Raw genomic sequence first — 24,973 nt, forward strand, 5'->3', positions numbered from 1 at the left:
TACTTCCCAATAACCAATACTATATGTAAATATTGGGCAAAGTTCATAACTCTCAGCCCTTACACCGGGGACTGTGGAGGATTAAGTCATCCTCAAAGACATAGTTATTATGTTTTCGACCATACTGAACAAAATGGCTATCTCAAAATTTTGATCGGGTAACTTTGGGAAAAAAATGAGCGTAAGAGGGGGCCTAGTTGCCCACCCCTCCATTTTTTGGTCACTTAAAAAGGGTACTACAAATTTTTAATTTCCGTTCAAATGATCGCTCCCGCGATATTCCAGGACTACTGGGCCGATACGATCACCCCTGGGAAAAGAAAACGAACAAATAAACACTGATCTTTCTTCTGGCAAAAAATACAAAATTCTACATTTTTGCAGATAGGAGCTTGAAACCTCTACAGTAGGGTTCTCTGATACGTTGAATCTGATGGTATCATTTTCATTAAGGTTCTATGATTTTTAGGGGGTGTTTCACCCTTTTTTCGAAAATAAAGCATATTTTCTCAGGCGCGTAACTTTTGATGGGTAAACCTAAACTTAATGAAACGTATATATTTAAAATCATCATAAAATCTGATTCTTTTCATGTATCTATTGGTATCAAAATTAATTTTTTTAGAGTTTCGGTTACTATTGAGCTGGGTCGCTCCTTACTTACAGTTCGTTGCCACGAACTGTTTGATATCATGTAAAGATAGTTAATTGTTCCTGCATTCCTTAAAAATGCCCAGGATAATCGTTCTATAAGAATTTCTAATTATTATAATAGTCTAAATATCTTCCGAAATGCCGATTCTGCAATAAAAAAAACATGAAATATGATAGCCGAATACTGATATTGATGCTGCAACATGGGTGTCTTTATAGATTTGCGAGTAGGGGTATAAAGTCAAAATTAAGTTTAATTTAGTCATTTGAGGTCATTTTTTTACATGTTGCACAAAATTCTCTTTCAATTTTGGTTCTAAAGGCAGATCTTCTTCATATCAACATCACTTTGGGAAAACAAGCAAAAAGCAAAGGAATTTTTAGGAAGTGATTACAAATTTGAATCATGTGAAAACGTAGGGCCTCATTGGGAAAATGCATGCAAATTTCTATATCTTCTGAGGGGAAGGACAAACCAATGACGTAAGACCTTCGGGCCAGTGGCGCAATTTCGTCAAAAGGGTAAGGTTTATATTAACGGACTATTCGGGTTGCTAAGAAATAAACTTACCTCCATAATCAGAATTGCATCCCGAACCCAAATTTAACATGTATTTGCATCGGGAATAAACTTTACCCCCATCGCTATATGTACCTATTCAGGGTATATTCCAATTAAGGGTAGATATTCGCACATTAGGGAGGGGGTATCCAATCAAATTTTAAGCGTTAAGATATTTTCAAACAGGTTTTATGGTATTTGTTCTCTTTTATTTTCAAATTAACTTTTTTTTACTGTTCTGGTTCTTCGAGTAGGCAATTATGCAGAAAGACTGCCTTCAACCCTCATCCCTTCGAAAAATTTTAAAACACATCTGAATTGGAACATTTTGTTAGAATCAGAAACAAACATTGCGCTTTTGTAAGCAAGTCCTTTTTTGAAGCCTTGACCCAGTTCCCTTAGAAAATATTTGCAGGCTTACCTTCCCTGTAAAATTTCCTTGGGCAAACATTAATGCTGACGAGATTTTTCCAGGTTAATCTCATGCTCTGAAAAATGTGTCCAAAAGTTTGTTGGTGTGTCTCTGACCAATAGATAGGGATTGAACTCCTCTTATCCATCCTTTTCTAAACAATTTAAGCGATTTAGGGTCTAGGAGTTTACCCCCCGTGAATAATTACCCTCCCCCCTAGTGACTTTTTGGTTTCCAACCACTATCGACTTTATAAAAAAGGACTAGAACTCAATGTCTGATTGAATGGACGTCCTCTGAACTTTCTACAACCACGGGGCTGAGGTGGGGATGAGGAAGGGGCAGCCCCCTTCCTATACGGAATAAATTCTACTCATTGTGGGGTTTAATGTCACTACTTTTTACTTTCATAATAACAGTGTAGACCAGAAACATCTAGACCTACCAGCCACGGGAAGGGGGGTAAACCCCTGCTCCCAGCGATTTAGCCTCCAAATGAAAACATTATCTTCCAGTTTGTTTTGCATTGCACCACACTTAGAAGAAATTTACTTCCTATTGTAGAAACTCTATTGAATTTCACTGTCTAAGCCGTGTTTTCAGTATTTTGCTGGCTTTAACTCTATTGTAGCATTTCCATAAAAATTTCATATTTATTTTGTTTTCCTCTTCTAGTAAGTTTTCTGTCATACTTACAACCCTCTGAATTTATATTGTGTCACAAAAAGTCGAAATACTGCAAGTTTTGAGACACTATAGGCTAAGCAAAGGGGATAACATTTGATATATAATCTTTGCAATACAATGACTTATACCAAGATTTGCGCGAGTGACACAGAGGGATTGATTGAAATATTCTCGTGACGCAAAATTTTCTTCTTCTCATTGACTTATAACTTCAAACGAACCAACCATGTTTTTAAAAGGTGGCCTATTTGTCTCTCCATAAATTTAATTTATGAAAGAAACAATATGATTGGCTTGCGAAAACACGTCATAGACATAAACCAATGAAATTAAAGAAAATTTTTTACCGCAGGACTATAGGAAAATAGTCTCTCTTCTATTTTTTGTTTTTTTTGTACTCTTAATTTTTTTTTAACTTTACGGAAAAATACAAATGAATGTGCATTGTCATTTTAATATACATATACTGATACAAATAGCAGGCCAAACTATAAAGTCTTAAAAAACGAAAAGGTTTAAAGTATTATTTTCTATTTCCCTGAAAAGACTATGTCAATATAAAACGGACAGAAATTAATTAAAAAACTTCTTCAACAAAATAAGCTTTTCAAAGAAAAGTAAATAACTATATTAAGCCAAAAATGAGCAAAAATAGAATCAAATAATCTACCAAATCTACAAATTTACCAAAGAATAGAAATGAATGCGCTTTGTCAGTTTAATATACATATACTGATATTTAGTAATCAAAATGTTAATATTATTTGATTTATTCAAGTTATAAAAGTAAAAACATTTATATTTTTTCAGTAAGGTACAAATTATGTTCTGGCCTGGGAAGGCAGTGGGGTTTTAAGCCCAACTTATGTTAATTTCTGCTCGTTTTGAGTTTGACTCGGTTATTCATTGTAATTTCTGTTCGTTTTGGGTTTCATTTATTTATCGATGCTGATTTGTGGTAGTGGGGGGTTGTCATCCTCAAAGACCTAATTTCCAGAACTTAAAACTACGTTTAATAAAACGGCTATCTCAAAATTTTGATTGGATGTGTTTGGGGAAATGGTGGGCGTGAGAGGGGGGTTAGTTACCCTCCAATCACTTTAGAATATTAAAAAGGGCACTAGCCATTTGAATTTCTGATCGAATGAGCCTTTTTTGAAGTTTCTACGATAACGCTTTCTATAAAAACCCTCTATGCCCCAGGGCATAACTTCCAACCCTTGCCCTGAGGGCTGTGGAACATTGTCCTTCCCAAAGACATAATTTATATCTGGAGATCAACTACGCTGAATAAAAGGACAATCTCAAAATTTTGATTGGATGTGTTTGGGGAAATAATTTGCGTGGAAGGGGTGTTAGTTGCCTTCCAACCACTTTCGACTATTAAAAAGGGCACTAGCCATTTTAATTTCCAATCGATTTTCAAAGTTTCTAGGACAACTCCTTCGATACGAAGTGCCCTGGTCTAAAGAAAAAAAATATAATAGAATACATTGTGCCAACATCGTTCTTTACTTAGGCAGCGCTGTTGCGCTGCCTATGATTATAACACTGACAAATGAGCACAGTCTATAACATTAATTCTCACTGTAAAATATATTGTTTTCAGTATATTAATTTTAATAATGAGAAATATCAACAATCTATAAAGTGACAAACTTCTATACTTGTTTTTATTAGAACTCTTTACCTTATATTTAATTCAGGCCTCACTGGACTGTCCAGTACCGTCCACTGCGGTCTTGCATTGATTGTCATTAGAACATCCCCGTTGAATGTTTTTCAACGAGAATGAGAATCATTCCCGTTCTAATATTAAGTGGTGGGAGCCTAGGACTTCTTTATAGATATACAGATGATGAAGCATGAAGACACAAGCAGGTACGAGGGGCGGGGGTGTCTTGGGATCGGTGCCGTGCCTTAAAACTATACAGAGCTGTGCAATTATTCAACTAATTTCTTACATGCTATTTTCCATATAATTTGCTTTTTGTTGCATTTTTTTTTGAATTTTTGCCACCTTCAAAATACTGCGACCCCTCATAAATAAATTTCTTAGTACATGCCTAGCAAGGGATTAACTGTACTTTTTAGTGACTATCCACATTACTGAAAGGAAGTTTGAAGATAAGCACTGGAGCAGAAAAAGACAGCAGAGCTCGGCGAGCATTAATCCTGGAATCATATCTTGATCAGGAGAAAGATTGTTTAAAATACCCTAATTTTCGCAAGAGCTGTAGCTCGAAAAGTACCTTGGGTTTTAAGGCGATGTGTTACCTTTAAAAATTATTCTATCACTTCCATTATAAACTTGTTTAGTTTGTGTCACTAGACTATTCAAAATTAATTGAGCGGTCTTGCCATAACTTATAGAGTTTGGATAAGAGATTGGAATAAACGACAGAAAACTAAAAGAAGACACTGCTTCCATTTAACTTCTCCCGTTGTGTTCTAGGGATAGAGATATTCAGATCTAATAAAACTTACATTATTAGAAAGCGGGCACCTCCTTTTTCTATTAAACGAAGCAGAATTTTCTTTTTAAAGTTCCGGAAAGATCAGTTCCTAAAATTTTTTGAGCATACGAGCTAGGAAAACGTTAAAAATCAGCTCAAAGGAAATGCCATTTGAGTAATTTAACAGCTTTGAGAGTTCCCTACGGTGCTACATGCTTTGATTGAAAGCCTTGCCGACACAGAGGACGTATTATTTATGTAGTAGGCACAGTGAATAGACAGCACTTTGCTTAACAACTGTTTTTTTTTATATTTTAAACTAACCTCTCTCAAGCTTTTAGAACTGTTGACTCATTCAATATCTCCTATCAGTTTTTTATCACAATTTTAAAGAAATATATCATTTGAGTAATTAGACAGTCTTGGGATTTCTCTGTGGTGCTGTAAAAAATTGGTAATGGGCCCTTTGTCTTTGAAAAATTCAGCCGACACTGAGAAGTGAAAATAGATTTGAAGGTATCGAATGGCCTTAACACCATGTCTTCAAAAGGGCACGACTACCCCCAAATAAATACGCATGAGTTAAACTTTCTAATTGACTATATTTTTTACAGATGAGTCGATCCATCAACGACGTTCGTGACATTTTTGAAGAGCGGCGGCCAAGTCAGTCTATCCTTGACGCCGAAAAGCAAATCACAGAACTTTTTAGCGACATTCACGTACATGCTCGAATGCCAAGCACGGACGGTACGAATTCCTTTACTGACGAGGAGGGATCGCGGAAGACCTCGCCTAGGTAACTCAGTTTTAAGTTAATATTCAATTTATTTTAAAATGTTGTTTGCAATCCTGTGCCAATGTACGCATCTTTTTATTTTAGACAAAGACATTTAAGATAAGATTTATTGCTGAAAAACGGCTATCACAAGCCCAAAAGGGCCGAATTCGCACTTTAGCGTCAAATAAAGCGAAAAAAGAACAACAAAAACAAACAATCAAACAACAACAGAAAATTATAAAAGGGTCAATGTCAAATATGTAAAAATGTTAAAAACAAAAGACAAATTAAAAGTAGAGACTTGTCATCTCTACTTTAGGTTGCCACAAGAACTATCTTAAAATCAGCTGAATAATTCTTCGTTTGGTAGGAAAAGATGGTATCTAATTAGAAGGATAAACTCTTAGATAGTGGCGTCAATGCCGGAAAATATAGAAGAGGGAATTTGTTTTGTTCTCAACCAAAACCCAAAACAGGCGCTTTCCAACAAAAATACACCAAAAAGTATTTATCAAAATCTAGGGGGGATAGAAAGTGCCCCCGCCCGAATGGACACCCTTGCTCCCAGCAGTACTAGTAGTAAGGGACGATGGATACAGTAAAGATGTACAAGGTAGAATAGACAATGCATACGGTGATTTTTGCAGTGAAAAATGTCGGGAAGAATAGGACACTAAGTCCTTTTAGTGACATTCTCGTGACATCAGCCTGCTTTGGGCTTCTTATGTTGCTAGTCAAACTTATCCTGGTTTCCTCCCTACAATTGAGTTTATTCAACTTCCTTTTGCATGAGCCAACTGACGGTTTTCCAGGGATAACCTTCTCTGGAAGATCATTCTAAATGGAGTCATAGTATCTTAAAAAGCTGTTCTATAAGTGTGCATTGCAGAGTGTCTCCTTTGATAGGTAATTCGACAGGAAAATGTTTAAGATATCATCTAAGAACATATTTAGGTACTGTTTTGCATGATCGTAAATCAATCGATAAGCTGTACGAAAGTTGTAGTTCGATTTCCTTTTCTAAGGCCATGATAAAAGAGCCCTACCACACATTGCACTCCCGGCCAAAGACAGAGAATCAGGAGGTCGATATCAGCGATACGCTGACCGTTGGTCAACGTGCGATGATGTTTTGCTTTTAGAAGATGCTTAGGGGTTGTGGATGAAAATCACTCGATTCTAGGGATGTTTTGGTTGATTTAATAATTTTCCTCAATAATTTAGGGATTTATGCGCTAATTTAGGGATTTTTGGTTTAGGCAATATAAAGAATCACTATAAATAGTGATGGAAAAATCACTATAAATGCCAAATGGAAAAAAGGACGTCCTTGGATCGAATAGGGAACATGCACAACTGCGTTGGCCTTATACAGCTTGGTATTTTGATGAGTTGATCTTAGAGCAGTAGCAGCAATGGTAGAATGTTGAAGGCCGTATCCAGGGGGGTTAGGGGGTTTGAACCCCCTCCCCAGGAATAATGTTTGTCTGACTCCTAAAAACGTAACAAAAATGGGTATAAACAAATTTGTTATGCGTTTTTTTTTAGTTTTTTTGTGTACCCCCCGTAAAAAAAATCCTTGTGTAACCCCCCCCCCCTCCCAAACAAAAAAATCCTGGGTTCACGTACATTTGATTGCAATATTATTTACGTAGTCTGTACACTTTATCGACTAAAGAAGCTACACCCTGCAATGTCAGCAGTATTTAGTTGATAAAGAGGACTCTTTTGTATAGCAATGCAACAATAACGGAGATCTTATTATCCCAGGTGTCCCCAAAATCTCAAGCTTTTTACGGTTAATCTGGTCAAGTTTTTCATTTTCAGTATTCGCCTGTTTTTTTGCAGATTTTTGAATGCTTTTAGTCAGCTCATAAGCCTATATTGAGATGATTTTAATCACCTCAATATGAGGTGAATTTGAAGTGATTTTAGTCATAATATCAAATCTTATCGCCTTAGGTCTTATGTGATTTCATCGTATGCACAATGTCTGTAAATCTATAGAGGACAATACCCAAATTCATCGTTAAATCAATAACCACATTTCAATGTCTTATTTTTTGCGCCTGTCAAATTATTAAAGTACTGGCAATGTACTCACTACTTACTACGGCGCCTATGGGCATTGCGATTTATATAAAAACCAGTCATATTACGAATGATATATACCTACAAGGCTCATAAAACTTGCTTCTATTCTGAGAATTTCTTAGTATGGCAAATGATAATTGGGGTGTAATTTATAATCGTTCCGTGACTATTTTTGTTAAACTGTCATCATTTAGTTCTCTCCGAGCATTACGTTTGGCACCTATATTTTAATTTGATAGTAGGGAGGTTTCTAAAACCAAATTTACAGAACGCTAATAAGGTAAAACGTTATATAAAATAGCGTACAGAAGTTGAGGTTTCTGAATTTATTTTGTGCTCATCTTCTGTTGACTCTAAATAATACAGCAACTTTAAAAGCTAATAACAAAGTTCTATTTCATTCATTGTTACTTTGTTCATTATATCATTTTTTTTGTTCATTACAAATGTCAGAATAAATTAAGTAAGATCTAATCGACTTGGTATATTTAAATAGAGTATACTTTAATTATATTTCATTTATAATTCTTGAAAGGAGTCTACTCTTTAAAATGGATACATTATTTTAGACACCCAATATACCCTGACGCCGTTACTGTTGGTTTAAAATATGGTTCCTGGTGGGTGAGTCCTAAAAACACTAATTTAGCACGAAATGAGACAGTTTCAGGCCACAACACTGAACATAATATGCAAAATCAGACGGATAATTCTTTTAGTGTTGATTTCTGTCAATGCTGTTAACTGGGAAATCCTCACCTCAAGCTAATGTTGGGGGTTTCCCCCTTTCCACCTCCTTGTCCTACTGGTACCACCTGGTCATCTCCAAAGACTACTTGTTCCACTACGCACGGCAAATTTCTGCTAAGCGGGGAATGCCTCACCTAGCATGCATGATTTCTGAAAGTGGTCAATCCCTGGATGGTCGTCTCGGCTAAGCTTTTTCCTGGACAACAAATCTACTTCAATTTAGCTGACTGATGTTCTAGGAGGCATACACAAAGATGTGTCCTGGGCGTGTACCCAGTAGTGCCAATTCCCGAAAACGTATGGGGGGGGTGGCAAGTCTTGGGGGTGTTTTCAATGAAAGTACAAACAATTATTTATCAATGACAATACTAAAAAATGGCATTTTTAAAATTTTTAGGGGATACATGCTCCCTGATCTCCCTCCCAATAGACATCATTCCGTACACCTTTGTTACATGTAGTATAAAATGGCTTAAGTTAATCTTACTTCTGGATTTGGACCAACAACACGATAGAAATATTTATTGCGAAAACATTGCGGTGCAGTTGGCGAAATAGGAAGCTGGTCAAATATATAGGGTGACATCTTGGCCGCGACCCATTAATTCTTGTCCCTTTAATTGGTGCTTCTGGCTATCAGATTGAATCTTAACCCGTATACCGGAAAGACAAATGCTATTTAAAATTTCCTTTTTTTAGTTATGATAAAAATCGAAACCTTCAAAATATTGAGCGCCATTTATCGATGAAGAAGACGATACGAAAAAAGATGACCAGAGATCTCCAAAATGCCTTCGTTGATTATCCTGAACTCCAAGATTTACCAAAAAAGGATTCAAGCCAAGAAATGACTCTACTGGACATGCTGCGATTCCAAAATGAAGAAACTACAAAACGAAACGATGAAAGTGAGAAAAAACCAGGATTTTGGAAAAAACTTACTATGCGTAAAGGGAAAAGAAAATATGACTAAACAATATGTTAAAAGTTCCTAAAGATGGATTTGGTACTTGTGTGATAGACTGGCCAATCAGCCTCTGTGATATCGTCGTTTATTTCATTCCAAAATGATTTTTTTATTTATTGTAATAGTACAATAGAGTATAGTAAAGGATATAAATTTTGAGTCAGGTGTTTTTTAGATATTAGTATTACGGTTGCCTTCACAGTGCTTTTGGCAAAATAAATGTCATGTTTTTCCAAATATGAGAAAGTTTACACTTCAAATACTTTGGGGCTTCCAGGGAAGAAGAGTGGCTTCAACTGGGGACATATCTTCCCTTTTGATTTTGATTCCTCTTTTGGTGTATTTCTATTAAAAAAGGCAGAGAGAGGGCAAAGAGTCAAAAGTAGTGGATATCTAGGCCTTGAAGTGCTGTTTTCAAGGCATAAGACAGGAGACGGAATTTTTTGCAGTTTTTTTTTAATAATCTTTAAGACACAACACTAAATGTAAAAATAGGGCCGTATCCCGAATTTTTGTTCGGAGGGGGGGGGCACAAAAAAGGCGTTAAATTTTTTTATGTGAATTTTTGTTATATTTTTGATACGGCTTTGTATCAAATAGCTTAGACGTATTTGTGCTTAAAATCCTCTTTTATAAGCATCGTATCTTTTCTGAGATAAGAATTTGATTGTAAATTAATTAGAAAACTAATGTGAATTCTGCCACATGTTTTTTGTATTAAATTCTAGAACTGCATTCCTTATCTTAATAAGAGGCAAGGCAAAAGAAAAGGACAGAATATAAACCAACGATAAGAAATCTTCCGTCTTTCTCTACCATAGTGGGATTTAGTGAGAGTGAAAATCAACTTCCAAAGTAAAAGCTATGGTTCCTGAAATTGATCCGTTATCCACCCAAAGGATAATAATGGCAAAGGGAGAGAAGATGAGAGGTGCGTCCTCATATCCCCCTTATATATACCCCCTTATGTATACATATCCCCTTCATATCCGTCTAAGGTTCATAGAAAAAATGGCAAAGAGAGAGAGATGAGAGGTGCGTCCTTGGGTTTGCTGTTTTGCTGAATTTGCATTCCACCTACCAGAATAAGATATGGTTTTTGGCAAAAAAAAACGAGTACGAAGAAAAAATGTAAAAATAATTGTGAAACCACAGTGCGGAGATTTTAAGCCGGAGAAACAAAAAAAAAGACAAAGTATGTATTTCGGCAAGGACCTCCGCCAAGCCGTCCCCATTGCTCAAAATAAAGGGAAGAAAAAAATTTGTATATCAAACAAAAAACTTGACAGAAAGATGTCAAGTAGAATGTTATTTTCACTATCAATCTCGTCCATACTCGTAGCGAAAGTTATCCTTTGCATAATACGAGGTTTCTGTCCTCACTCAGGTGACATCAAAATATCAGTGTTACCGTTCAACAGATGTAATGCCCCAGCCAAACTCTCCGCTCACACTGTAAGATAGTCAATCTGCCATCATTTATTTGCAAAACAAAGCCTAATAATCTTTCATTGTAGCCCTAGAAAGTGGAGTCGAGCTCACAGGCTATTGTTTGATACACGTTTATGCTAAACTAGCACCTAAGGATATGCTAAGATGATTGCTCTGGAAACATTTAAAAATCTTCCTCAGCCTTTAGAAGCACCCATGTTTCAGAGCTATCCTTAACTTAGACCTTAGTTCCTCCTGTGCCACCAGAGGCACCCAGTCATCCAGAAAGAGCCGCCAGTCATCCATCATATGTGCTGCTGCCCATATATCTTCCCACTGGGGCTGGACCGTTGTATTGATGTATTTGAGGTCCCGCTGGTAGGTGCGACGAAGTGTATTTTTCGGCCGTCGTCTTCTACGGGATCCCTGCGGCTGCCATTCCAGGACAGTTTTCGGAACACTATCCTCCGTCATACAAATAACATGCCCCAAGTAACGCCATCTTCGTTGGCGGATGACATCTGTTACCAGGGGCTGGCACGACATAGATCGAACTGACTGGTTTGTTACATTTGCTCTCCAGTCGATGTTTAGTATTCTCCAAGACGGTTCTTCTCGAATGCAAGAATCCTCTTTTCCTGTTGTTGGTTAGGTTTCCAGCATTCGCAACTAATACAGGAGAGCCAAGAGGACTTTACTGTTGAAAAACCTTAGTTTCAGTTTGGTGGAATACTTTTTCGATCGCCAAACTGGCTTTAGTCGATTAAAAGCTCCACTGGCCTGTCCAATCCTCGACTGCACCTCTTTTTCGCTAGATCCCGTTCGTTCAACTGTATTTCTAAGGTATTTAAACTCCACCACCTGCTCTATTGCGGTATCCCCGCACCTTATGTCCAGTGGCGAGTCGCTTGTTGCCATGCTTTTTTTCTTGCCCGAGTTGATCTTCAATCCTAAAAGTCTCGCCTTCTCTCGGATGACATCGAGAAGGTCCTGGAGCCTTTTCTTGTTTGCCTCTATCAGGGTGATGTCGTCGACAAAATCGAGATCTGCTAGTTGTTTATTGTTGCGGAGTCGAATACCGAACCCCGTGCAATCTCGGAGCACATAATCGATTACAAGGACAAAAAGGAGGGGAGAGAGGACACACCCGTTTGACACCGGACACAATATGGAAATACCTTGTACTTCCTTCATTGGTCCAAACGCAAAACTCGGTATTTTCATACAGAGCAATGATCAAGGATACAAGTTTCTCAGGAATGCCGTAATAACGGAGGATTTTCCAAAGCGACTCTCTGTATTGAGTCGAAGGCTTTTTCGAAATCCACAAAGACAAGGTAAATCTTAGGCTTCCGTTCGTTGCATTCCTCGATCATCACGCGCAGGACGTATATAAGGTCGGAGCAGGAGCGAGATGGACGGAAGCCATGTTGTTTATCTCGTAAGTGTTTATCTAGGGCTACTTGAATACGGTGGAGGATTATCTGCGAGAAAAGTTTCCCAGGGATTGAAAGGAGACTAATGCCCCTCCAGTTATCGCACTTTGATGCGTCTCCTTTCTTAAAGAATTTAATCAGGGTGCTTTACCTCCATTCTTTGGGGACCTTCTCTGATTTCCAAATGCAAGAGAAGAGTGCACTCCACAGAGTCATACAGGCACCTAACGAGGTTTTGATCATTTCTGCTGATATCCGATCGCTTCCTGGCGCTCTGCCATTTTTTAGTTTGCGAGCGGCTTGTGTCAATTCCTCGGTCGATTGTTCTGCGGTATTGACTTGAATCTCCAGGAAAGGTGTTGTGGGAATATTAGCTGTGTCGGGGGGGGGGGCTGGGTCTGTTGAGAACCTTCTCGAAGTGCAAGGCCCAAACTTCAGAGATTTCATCGGGGGCTGTGGCTGTCTTCCTATTTACGTCTTTCACTGGTCCATTAAGGTTACGACCTTTCCCGATGATTTCATTATTGATTCTGTAGATGGCTCGAGAATCACCACGTTTGGCTGCTTCTTCCACCATAGCTGCCAATTAAAAAAAAAAAATCCGTTTATCCCCACTTACACTTTTTTTACTAGCTTATCTTGGTCTCGGTATAGTCAATTTTTCAGTACTGTTTTACTGTTGTCCCCACCATTTAACAAACGATGTTTCAGTTCTCGACGTTCTTCAATAAGGGTCCACGTCTGATCAGATAGCCACTCGTCTTTAGGTCGCTTTTTGTGCCCAAATGTTTCTTTGGCTACCTGGTTATAGATTTCCTTTAGGGCGGTCTAGGTTGTCTCCACGCTAGCAGCGTTGTCCGGGTCTAGGGCCAGGATCTCAAACCTGTTTGTTAGCTGCACAGTAAACTCGTGTCGCACTTTGGTGTTGGAGAGTTTATCTGAGACGTTGGCAGGACATTCTTTGGTTTGGTTTTTCTGCGTGGCTTCCAACTCGAGAGCTGGGTTTGCAATCTTCAAGGCATGGTCTGTAGCAACGTCGGCTCTTCTATAGGCTCTTACATCTTGGAGGCTCAATTTCCACTTTTTGTTGACCAAGGTATGGTCAATCTGGTTATGTATTCATCCGTCTGGGGAGTCCCATGAATACTTATGGATTATTTTGTGTTGGAAAAAATGTTCTTCCTATGATAAGGTTGTTTGTTATCGCAAAATCAACTAACAGTGTCCCGTTCTCGTTTACTTCGCCGAGGCCTTGGCTCCCAAGAACCTCAGGATAGTAGGACTTGTCGCTCCCGACTTTGGCATTGAAGGCACCAGCAAAACAGACGAGATCGTGACGGGCGATATCTTTGGCATCGGCTTGCAGGGTGTTGTAGAAGTCGTCTTTTGAGGTTTCGTCTGCATCATTAGTTGGCGCATAGCATGCGACTACTGTTAGTTTTGCCTGGCTACTTGCGAAACGTGCTACGATGATCCTCTCATTTATAGGAGTCCATTTCATGAGGGCTAGAGACGCCGATTTTGACAGCATTATGGCAACTCCTGCCTCTTTCTTTTTGTCGGTGCCACTGTGCAGGATTGTGAATCCTTTTTTGAGGTTCTGATTCCCTGCACCATTCCAACAGACCTCTGAAAGAGCCAGAATGTCTAAACCATAACTTTCCATTCCTTCTTGGACCTGTTCTGTTTTCAAGGGCTGAGCCATGGTCCTTACGTTCCAGAAACCAAGTTTTAATTCGCAGTTTGCTTTTAAGAATCGTTTCCGGGGGCGGTCTGAAGTCGTCATCAAGGGGTCCATGGTCGTCATCAGGTTGCATATTTGGTATCATGTGGCTCTCGGTGAACGTTTCTGTAGCAATGCTTTTTTTTTTCCGAAGGCAGGCTGCTGGTCTACCGCCCAACCCTCCTCCTTTATCCAGGCTTGGGACTGGCTATATCTCTACAGGTGGAGTTTCAGAGCTATGCTTGACCATTATCATTACAGCGGCTTCTGATATGATATTGATTTACAGACTTATCTTCCTATTCTTCCAAACTTCTTTCAATTGCAAAAAACCACTACACCTTCAATACATCTGCCATCTTTACTAATAACGCTTAGCTTACTTAGTTCCTCTAACTCCTAGTAGTATACAAAGCAGCAACAGTTGAATTCCACGTTAGACGATCTTAAGACCTCTGCTCGTTGTACTACTAAGGTAAGGAAATCTATCGTCGATTTTTGGGTTATCTAAAATCACCTCTTCACCCTCATTTATTCCTAATCTAGGCTACTTACTCTTCTTAATATGAATTTCCAAACCTGTTAAATCATGTGCATAATTTAAGTCTAGGAGAGTTTCGCTTTCCCATTTAATACCCTGCTTTCCCATAGCCTTTGTTGTGTTCCTTTGGACAAAGTCCACCAAATAATCCATCAGACGGGAATAGGACCAAACCCTGCGCAACTCCTAATTCCACACTGATCTAACTAATAATCGATTAAAAAAATTCCACAAAATAAGTTTAAAAATAAAAGAGTAAAGAACTCCGTTAAACCAAAAATAGAATAAAATAATCTACCAAGCACACAACTACCACAAATCATTATCAATAAATATATAAAGCCCAAAACTAACAGAAATTGAAATAAACAACTGAGTCAAACTCAAAATGAACAGAAATTAATATGAGTAGGGTTCTAAACACCTATGCTTTCTAAAAGCCAGAATATAATTTGTACTTTACTGAAAAATATTCAAATGAATTTACTGAAAAAAATATGCATTGTCAGTTTAATAGGCACAGGTTGGTATTTCTTCCTTAAAATTCTTATTAATTTTTGATTTCTTGAGGTTACAAAAGTCAAAACATTTAAAGGAATTTTTTTCAGTAAAGTACAAATTATATTCTGGCTTTTAGAAAGCATAGGGGTTTAGAACCCTACTCTATTAAATTCCGCTCGTTTTGAGTTTGACTCTATTGTTTATTTTAAGTTCTGTTTGTTTTGGGTTTTATTTATTTATTGATACTGATTTGCGGAACTCGTATGTTTGATAGATTATTTGATTCTATTTTTGTTAATTTTTGGTTTAATGGAGTTCTTTACGTTTTTTTTTGAAAAACTTATTTTGTGGAAAAAGTTTTTTAATTAATTTCTGTTCGTTTTATATTGACATAGTCTTGTTCAGGGAAAACGACTGAGGCTCTTCTAAAGTTAAACAACCATCCCTTCCATAAAAACCTTAACTACCACTGGGTATAACTTACAACCCTTGCCCCTAATCTCTGGGGTTTGTTTCAACCCCAAAAGCCTTGTTATATGATATTTAGACTATATTGAATAGAATTGCTATCTCAAAATTTCTATTGGATGAATTTCAGGAGAATACGACGTGTGTGTGTGTGGGAGGGGGTAGCTGCCCTCCTAGCACTTTGACTCTTAAAAAGAGCACTAGAGCGTCTGATTACCAATCCAATGAGCCCCATCCGAAGTTTATATGACCATGCTTTCTATAAAAACCTCATATGCCCCAGGGCATAACTTACAACCCTTGCCCTGAGGGCAGTGGGGGTTTGTCATCCTCAAAGACATAATTTCCAGACCTTTCAAATACGTAAAATAAAATGGCTATCTCAAAATTTCGATTGGAAGTGTTTGGGGAAATGATGGGCGTGGGGAGAATTTGCCCTCTGATCACTTTCGACTAGTAAAATAGGCACTAGTACTCTCAATTTCCAATCGAAGGAGCCGTTTTTGAAGTTTCTACTACAAAAATTTCTATAAAAAACCTTATATGCCCCAAGGGCATAACTTTCGACCCTTGTCCTGAGGGCTATGGGGGAAGGGTTGTCATCCTCAAACACATAATTTCCAGACTTTTCAACTACTTGGAACAAAATGGCCATATCAAAATGTTGATTGGAAATAATGGCCGTGGGGGGGGGGATTCTCCCTCCGATTACTTTCGACAATTAAAAAGGACTACAGCCCTCTCAATTTTCAATCGAATGAGCCCTTTTTGAAGTTTTTACAACAACACTTTCTATAAGAACCTTATGTGCCCCCAGGATATAAATTAAAACCTTAGCCCTGACGGCTGTGGGGGGGGGGAGGGGGGGTAGTCATACTCAACGACATAGTTTCCAGATCCTTCAACTACGTTCAACAAAATGGCTATATCAAAACATTGATCGGAAGTGTTTGGGGAAATGATAGACATGGGGGAGGGTATTCATCTTCTGATCGCTTTTGACTATTAATAAGGTCGCTAGCCCTCTCAATTCCCAATTGAATGAACCCTTGAACAAAATAGCTATCTCAAAATTTTGATTGAATGTGTTTGGGGAAATGGTGGGCGTGAGAGGCGGTTTAGTTGCTCTCCAATCACTTTCGACTATTAAAAAGGGCACTAGCCCTTTCAATTATTAATCGAATGACCTCTTTTTGAAGTTTCTTCAACACCACTTTCTATAAAAAACCTTAAATGCCCCCAGGGCATAACTTAAGACCCTTGCCCTGAGGAATGTGGGAGGATTGTCATCCTCAAAGACATAATTTCCAGAACTTTCAACTACCTTGAACATAATGGTTATACCAAAATTTTGATTGGACTTGTTTGGGGAAATGGTGGGCGTGAGAGGGGGGTTATTTGCCCTCCCATCAATTTTTACTACTAAAAAGGGGACTAGCCCTTTCAATTTCCAATCAAATGAGCCCTTTTTGAAGTTTGTACGACAACACTTTCAATCAAAACCTTATATGCTCCCAGGGCACCAAACCAACCACTAAAGCTTCTCTATCAGCTGAATCAAATCCTGTTTACAACAAATAAAATGGAAGACTAGAGGGTTCTTATAATTCAGACACTTCTCACTTATTTGCTTGACGAATCTTCTAAAGAGGAAGATGGATTCATCCATCTTTCCCCAATAGATTTTAAGAAGCACATTTTTCCAGTCCCTACATTTTCGTGAATTTGAAGTGCCTGCCGGCAGTTAAGGTTGCGACGCTGTTTCTTATTCTAATTTTTTCATGTGCAATTGTTAAAGATCTCATCTCATTTTCCCGTTATCTTTGGTTTAGGCACAGGGAAATCAATGCAGTTGGAGGGTAATTCAATCCACAATCCAAGGAGGAGGGTAATTTTTTTGATTTTCAATTTTTCGACAAAAATTTTAAAAAAGCTATTTTCCAATTAAAATACGACAAAGGGCAATTTCAAAATATGGGGGTGGGGGCAAAAAATGGAGGGACGAAGGAGCCCCCCCCCCCTCCAAATTGCCACCACCGTACAGCAGTTTACAACTTGATTGAGAAACGATGCCTGGCATCTATGTAAGCTATTTGGCTAGCTATTTCGTCAACAGCTTTGGCCAAGCAAAGATAATTCATATCATCAGCACCAGGCAGGCCCACAGGGGGTAGGTCTCAGGGTCCCCCTCCCTCGGAGACCTGAAGTTTTCTTCTATTTCTTATGACCTTTTATTCAAATTGTCTAATAATTTTCTTTGATGACTGAATTCGTCTGAAAAAAAATCTGGTTTACGTGCCTCATTAACACCCATTTGATTAATTCAGTCACATTCATAAATCCAGATAGGCTTGAGAACGTGAGCACAAGAATCAAGAGCTGACCGCTGAGTAGGAGTTGATGGATCCTTCTTCGGCGGAGAATCTATAAAAGAAATCAGCTCAATCATCAATCCATGCTTAGTTGATCATATCAACAATGCTAACAACCTCATGCATTGAAACTCGTTTTCATCTGAGGAAATGGTCATCAAGTAATATTTTTCCTTAGAAGCTGCTAATTTTCCTGGGGTAAAGTATGAGTGATTCAAACTAAAAGCAATGATAAACTTAAAATTGAGAAACAAGGTAAGTAGCATCACGTACTGCATATTTAATTAAAGTGGATCAAAACCATGACTTGGCACAGGTACGCGGATGTATTCGTTTTCGAAATCTTGAATATCAATTTGTATATTTCTCATATTAATTACTGTTTACCAGAACCTCATATTTAATTTGAATGTTTTGCTACAGATAACCACGTTTGCATTTCCTGCTGTACAAAAAAGGTAATGCAGAGCCTGTTGTAGGTGTGCAAAGAACTTTGACTACCAAAAAGTAGACGTAGCTTCCTCTTCAAACTCCAGAATAACGGAATGGAATGTTATTTGCGCTTTACTGAAAACTAAATACATTGCTTAATTAGCAAGTCCCATGTATTAAATGAATCTTTTATACATTTGAAGTGAATGTATTTGAAGGAAGAGAAAACATAGGCGAAACTTTATTACATATTACACAGTTGCCCATCTTATGGGCTACATATTTTCCACCACCTTGTGTACATTTTGGAGTGCCACGCAGTTCTACCACGCTTGGTAGAGTCCCCGCCACACTTGGCACACTTCTTCCATGATAGGCAAATTTTCACCGCGCACGATATGCTCCACCTGATTTGCGTGATTTCTAGAAAAAAAGGCGGACCCTTAGATAAGTAGATCAGAAATTCAAAGCTCTAACGTCTTCTTAAGTAACAAAGTATATTGCAGCACAACAAAATATTAATTTCTGCCAGGGTGCTGCCGAAAAAAAGCTGTTTTGACCCAAAGAGGGCATAAATGCTATTGAGTGCAACCTCTGGAATAGCAAATTGTCTTAGGAGCTTCAAAGGTATACAAATAACGTCCCAATTCCAGAGGTCAAAGTGCCATGAGGTGGCACATTCGTCCTTAAGGATGTGACCAGTCCCTAAAAAATCAAAGGTTATTATACAACCTTTGTTGGTTTCACTCACAAGCCTCACTTAACTAAGTTGGTTTATTTGAGACTTCTTTAGTTCATGCAGAGTAATGTATAGTTGTGCTAATGTACTATTAATGGGGGGGAGTATTTGTTCCTTCTGATGGCGTGAATAGGGGGTGCACCTTGAAAATCAAAAGTGCATTTTTAACCCCTTAAAGCCTAAAGGTCATTATTTTCTAATTTTCAGCGAGATTATACCTCAAGCTCATACAAAGATTTACTGATGATATCATGTCTCATATGAAGACTTGAGTATTCTTTATGACAGATAATCGCTTTTCGGACACTATTTTCTTCATTATTTTCAAGAAAGCAGTTGAGTTGAGTGAACAAAACTTGAGAGGCTTTCCGAAATTGATATTTAAACTGATTTCTGAAAGTTTCATTTCTTTAAAATAACGAATAACATGTGCCCAAAATAATATCCTAAAATCTTTCGGGAAATGCTGTGGAAATTTCTATAACTAAATTCTTGAAAACTTTCTTCTGACCACTTGATATTAGTGAGACATAGTGCTATATTACAAACTGTATATTCTATTGGTAAGTCACTGATTATCAATTACTAGTAACTCTAATCTCCCAGACACTAAAACTTAAAAAGAAAAGCTGACTAAGCAACCTGCCTAAAATTTGTGAACAATATACCCACTAAATTTTTAGAAACATTCTTGTCTTTTGAGATTTGCTAACAGCGAACTCACCAAGGTTGGTTTATCCCATGTTATAATTTTTTCTACTGTACTGTCTAACAAATATTGGTGTTAAAGGACTTTTATTTCCATTCTTTTCTTATCAAATTTGCAGCTTGAATTTAGGTAACGGCAAGGGCGGATCCAGGATTTTTTTCGGGGGGGGGGGGGGGGTTTACTAATTTTTTACTCAGTTTTCGACTAATTTTACTGATTTTTACCTAGGTTTTACTAATTTTCGACTTATTTTTGACTCGGTCAAAAATTTCGAGGGGGGTTCAAACCGGGTAACCCCCCCCTGGATACGGCATCTGGGGGTGAAGCAGCATCTAATTTTAAACCTCTATCGTAACAAGGGACCAAATAACACAACTATCTGATATCTGGTCTTTAAACAACAACTAAATAGCCTGTCTGAAATTTGCCAAAAACATAAACAATTCATTTTTAAAAAAGCTTCGGCTGTAGGAATCAAATAATAGGGGCATCGTTTTACTATCTTTTCTAAAAGTCATATTTTAAAATCTAGTTTTTTTTAGATTGTCACCCATTCAAATCTCCAGCTTGAATTCAGGTTGTTACTCCTCATGGGGCGACAACACTTTCTGTCTCTTTTCTAAAACTATCACTCAAAATGTGTGAAGTATGACCAGTCAAGGAGCTCAAGTGTCATCGTGGAGGAAATGAAAAAGCACAAATTGTTCTAGTCACTGTCCTGTATCCTTGCCAGTATATTCAAGTGAGTCGCAAAAATGACGTCCATAGCATAAGCATGTCATCTAATTTGGATAATTTCTTTAATTAGAATTTTTAAAAGGAAAACAAATATTCATGATGATTTATTGCATATTAGACTAGTAAAATTAAAATCATTATTACAAATATGTTGTTATTGAAAAAAAATCCCCGGAGGTTTGAGAATTATTATGATTTTAGTTTATGTTAAAATAGATCAATCAAAAATCACTAAGCATTATTATTTTGTTCAGTTCGCTCCCAAACCAAAGTTGAAAGCTGCTTTCCTCTGACCGAAAAAATTGTGTTTAAAATACATAAGAACCTCTAGTGTATGCACTCAGGGGCGAATCCAAGGGGTGTAAAAAAGGACACAGTTACCACCAGAAGATGGAAAGTTTAATTACCTCAAAAACGCGAATCAAGTCCTTTTTTGTAAGTCGAAAGTGATTGGAGATCAACCAGCCCTTGTCCTAGGACCATTTATGATATCTGGTCCTTTTCTTACCCATTAGGATACCCGGCCGACGTTTTGGGGTATCTATTTTGTACTTTCTCTGTGGCTGCTGAATTTGCGTGTGGGGGAATTTTTCGGGGGGGGGGGAAGGGAACACCGGTCCCCACTTTGTCAGTATTTCACATTCACGCGGCTTAGCACTGAGTCGGATCTGTAGCAATAGTAGTATTACTCCAAATTTTTCTTCTTGGGAAACAAGCATAATACAAAACAAAATTTATTCGCTCAAAATTTTATTCATTTGATATAAAAACAAAAACATAGAATCATATAGTGAAATAAGAAAGAAATAAATAATTAAAAGTCATACAAGTCAAAATTCACGGTGTCAAGGAAGATACCTCTAAATTTTGAAGAACGTTTCTCGCTGAAAAAAAAGAAAGAAAACCAAACATTAAATAAAGCTTTCAGGTAGGTTATACCAAATACTATAAAAGCTAAAAAAAGTTATGACGACTTCTATTTCCCAATGCGAACAAAACACAGTGTTGCCAAAAAAACATACACCCATGGTAACTGACTTGAAAAAGAATGTAGCGTTGGCAGAAAAATACTTGAACAATAAGTAATTTGATCATAATTAGTCGTTCAGCAATTTGTTCCACACATACAAATTTCCCATCTAGATATATAATCTACATCATATTTTATAGAACAGTTTCCCAGATGATCTTCTATCCTCTCATTCACTACAATCTTTGGGGTAAAATTTTTCACAAGTAGGGTACGTAAATCCACCAATGAGGGTGGGAACAGAGGTTCTAGGCGTTTACCCACCCTAGAAAATACCCCCAGAGGAAAATACATCCTTGTTGAAAGAAGATTATTCTCAAATATTTTACCCCCCACTGAAAATTCCCCCAGACAATCCCACCTCGCAGAAAACTCCCCCACGAAAAATGTCCCTATGTTTCCCAGTAACAAATACTATCTGTGATCAACAAGGAAAGATTAAAAAAAAAAACTTAAAAAGGCACTTAAACTTCAACAATGGGGTTCTCTGATTGTTTTGTAGTTTGGGAGGGAGGGAGATACGTCAAAGGGTGCATTTTAATGCCAATACATTCAACCCTAATTGAACCATCAAATAGATACATAATTGGTTCTAAGAGAGAGACGAGAAGGGGAGTGGAGGTAGAAATCGATATATAATCCCCAGGGCTGTAACCAGGATTTTGTTGGAAGGGGGGGGGGGGTACCAAAGAAACTTTAAAAACGCATCAAAAATGCAAAATTGATATCTACTCCCATATGATTTCTGGGAATATTTCTGGTCTACCCTGTAAATATGGAAGTATTTTCCGAGGGAGGATTTTCCGCGGGGTTTATTTTCCAGGAAGATGGGGGGGGAGAGATAAACGCCGACCACTGGGAACATAGAATTCAACTTATGGAAAAATAAACACGGTTGTTCGAAAGGCACCAAGTGAAATTTCTTCATGATTGCAGCGTCGGGAAACAGTGTAAGCAATTTTAAAGACTTGAGGTTTATGTCCCCATTTAAACTTAGAATTTTGGAACAATCCTACATTTTTCACTGACTGGAAATATCATCGTTTTTTCCTCTGCTTGATTTTTTTCTCATCTTGACTATCTTACATCTTTAACTTACACCAAAATGACAAGATACTTATATTTCTGAATTTATTAGTTTCGAATTCATGCGTCCACCGAGCTAGAATTACGATCACTTAAAATTTTCCTTGATCTAAACTTACTTAAAAAATAGGAAAAAGTTCAAAAATACAGTTCAATAAATGAACAAAACTGAACCTCAGCTATCGAGTGATAGCAAAATAGTCGTCTTACTTTGAAATATTAAAACCGAAGGATTGCAGAAAAATAATATCTTGCACAGGAAACGTGAACACTAGCAATGAGGCGTAAAAATTTTTTTTATTTCATGATAGATCAAAATTTTGAAAAGGCCAAATAACTATGCCTTTGGAGATATCATGACCCCCCACAGCCCCTGCGGAAAGAACTTTAAGTTACAAAATTTGCCCATTGTTTGCATATAGTATTTGTTATTGGAAAGTATGCATACATTTTTCGGGTGTGGGGGGGGGGCGGATTTTCTGCTGGTGGGATTTTCCACGGGGATAGTTTTCCATGGGGAGGGAAGTTTCCAGGGGGCAAATTTTAAAGGAGAATTTACTCTGGAAAAATTTGCCAGAATTCCTATACGAAATTCGTCTTATGTCTTGCTTTCTTTTTGCCGACTCAATTCTACGCGTGGAGATGCCAAGGGTAATTATCCGGGGGAAATTTTCAACAGGATTGAATTGTCTAGAGAATAAACCTATGGGGAGGAGGGATTTTCCCGTGGAGGTGCGAGATTTCCTGGAATTATTTAACAAACTATGAGAAATTAAATAAAATAAACAAGCTTTTTTCCAATGAAAGTAAGGAGCAACATTAAAGCTTAAAACGAACAAAAACTATTACGTAAATGAGGGGGGTTGCTCTTTCTCAATACCTCGCTCTTTATGCTAAAGTTTGAATTCTGTCCCAATTCTTTAAGAACGACTCCTGAAATGTTCTTTTAATAAGAACAATAAGAAGCTTTTTTTTACAAAGTATTAAAACAATTTAGCGTAAAGAGCGAGGTGTTGAGGAAGAGCAACCTCTCTCATATACGTAATAATTTCTGTTCGTTTTAAGTTTTATGTTGCTCCTTACTTTCAGTTGAAAAACTTTAATTTTATTTAAGTTTTTATTTAATTGATCTAAAAGACCATATGCATCAAAAAAAAAAAATAATAAAAAATAAAATCGGTAGATGGTAAGGGTAAGGTAAAGGATACGGCAGTGGACTTTACAGTTCATACTGGCGGTGCTGATCTCTGTTTCATAGCCTTTCAGCTAGGAAGCGCAGGGGGGGGGGGAGTGGCGCAGTGGGGGGGGCTGGAGGCCAGCCATCCTGTGCTTTTGCATACCTTCCCCAGATTTCTCTAGGTACTCACTTAGAGCTGGGTCAACTCTGGTTGAGCTTACAGAGTCACGATACTGATCCCTGTCCCAAACCAAATAACCAGCGAGACCAGGACTCGAACCCCTGTTCTAACAGAGATTAGATTAGCTAATCTAATCTCCTAATCTAACCTGTTCTAATCAGCTAATCTAACCATTCGGTAGATGGTTAGAGCTAAATCTCGGCTATGTAATGATAGCAAACGCATTGTCTTTTGTGGATGTGGTAAAACGGTAAGAGAGCAGAAAAACAACATATCAAAAATTGGACAGGGAACATAAATATTAAGTACAGAAAATACGGGCGCATCCATTTGAATCCTAAATACTGTTCATCTTGTTCTCACAAGGAAATCTAAAAACATATTTCCCAAAAAAGAACATGAAGAATCATATGGCAGTGGCAACATAAGTGGCAGTTGGAGAAGGAGTAGCCCCCAAAAACAGCTTTTCCACTTTCTTTGAATTTTACAGGATTTTTCCGAATCTACCTAAAAAAAAATCGAGTGATCCAAAATCTTCCCAAAAAATCCAGGGAATTGAGTCAATGTTCTGACCCAGACTTATCCCCAGTCAGACTACTCTCAATATTCTGCTCAAAATTCGATACAATATCTATAAGTAAGTTGTACTTCAGTTTGCAACGGTGTTTAAAGAATCGTTTCTACACTTTATCCCCCCCCCCCGAAAAACACACGACAATACAATAAATAATTTTTAACTAAACTATTTTTTTCGGAAAAATTAAACACAAAAGCTGCAATTCTACAAAATTTAACAAAATCTAATTATTTACTTGAAGTTTGACTAAATAAACATTGTATGATGTTTTATACGTAGCTAAATAAAGGACCAGTGATAGGGGTGTGGATTAAAACTGAAAAAATTGATATTTAGGCTACTATTTTTTATTACTATTTTATGCTACTTTTGTTCATAGGAGAAAACTTTGGATTAATCCCAAGGTGGGTGATTCCCCCTATCTGAACTATATGCAGACATATTAACACTGGCGTTTTAAGGAAAACAT

At 37.6% G+C, this 24,973-nt stretch overlaps 3 protein-coding genes across 7 annotated transcripts in view; 1 reads left to right on the top strand and 2 right to left on the bottom strand.

Moving 5' to 3' along the window:
- Window positions 1-9,530, top strand: part of LOC148939904 (uncharacterized) — a 53,630-nt gene extending 44,100 nt beyond the window's left edge. For all 4 annotated transcript variants that reach the window (XM_089105882.1, XM_089105885.1, XM_089105884.1 and 1 more), the window contains exons 2-3: window positions 5,386-5,570; window positions 9,096-9,530. In XM_089105882.1, the coding sequence (XP_088962008.1) occupies window positions 5,386-5,570; window positions 9,096-9,369 (459 nt within the window). In that variant the 3' untranslated portion in view covers window positions 9,370-9,530. The remainder of the gene's footprint in view (window positions 1-5,385; window positions 5,571-9,095) is intronic.
- Window positions 9,531-13,377: 3,847 nt separating this feature from the next.
- On the bottom strand, window positions 13,378-13,935 carry LOC148939905 (protein CFDP2-like). The gene has a single exon (XM_089106030.1). The coding sequence runs from the start codon at window positions 13,933-13,935 to the stop codon at window positions 13,378-13,380; it is 558 nt and encodes a 185-aa protein (XP_088962156.1).
- A 7,257-nt stretch (window positions 13,936-21,192) lies between these two features.
- Window positions 21,193-24,973, bottom strand: part of gwl (serine/threonine-protein kinase greatwall) — a 148,761-nt gene continuing 144,980 nt past the window's right edge. For both annotated transcript variants that reach the window (XM_089105734.1, XM_089105733.1), the window contains exon 15: window positions 21,193-21,337. In XM_089105734.1, the coding sequence (XP_088961860.1) occupies window positions 21,291-21,337 (47 nt within the window). In that variant the 3' untranslated portion in view covers window positions 21,193-21,290. The remainder of the gene's footprint in view (window positions 21,338-24,973) is intronic.

The sequence above is a fragment of the Artemia sp. Qi Xiang Cuo genome, chromosome 20 (assembly GCF_049724085.1).
Source record: "Artemia sp. Qi Xiang Cuo chromosome 20, ASM4972408v1, whole genome shotgun sequence".
NCBI lineage: Eukaryota > Metazoa > Arthropoda > Branchiopoda > Anostraca > Artemiidae > Artemia > Artemia sp. Qi Xiang Cuo.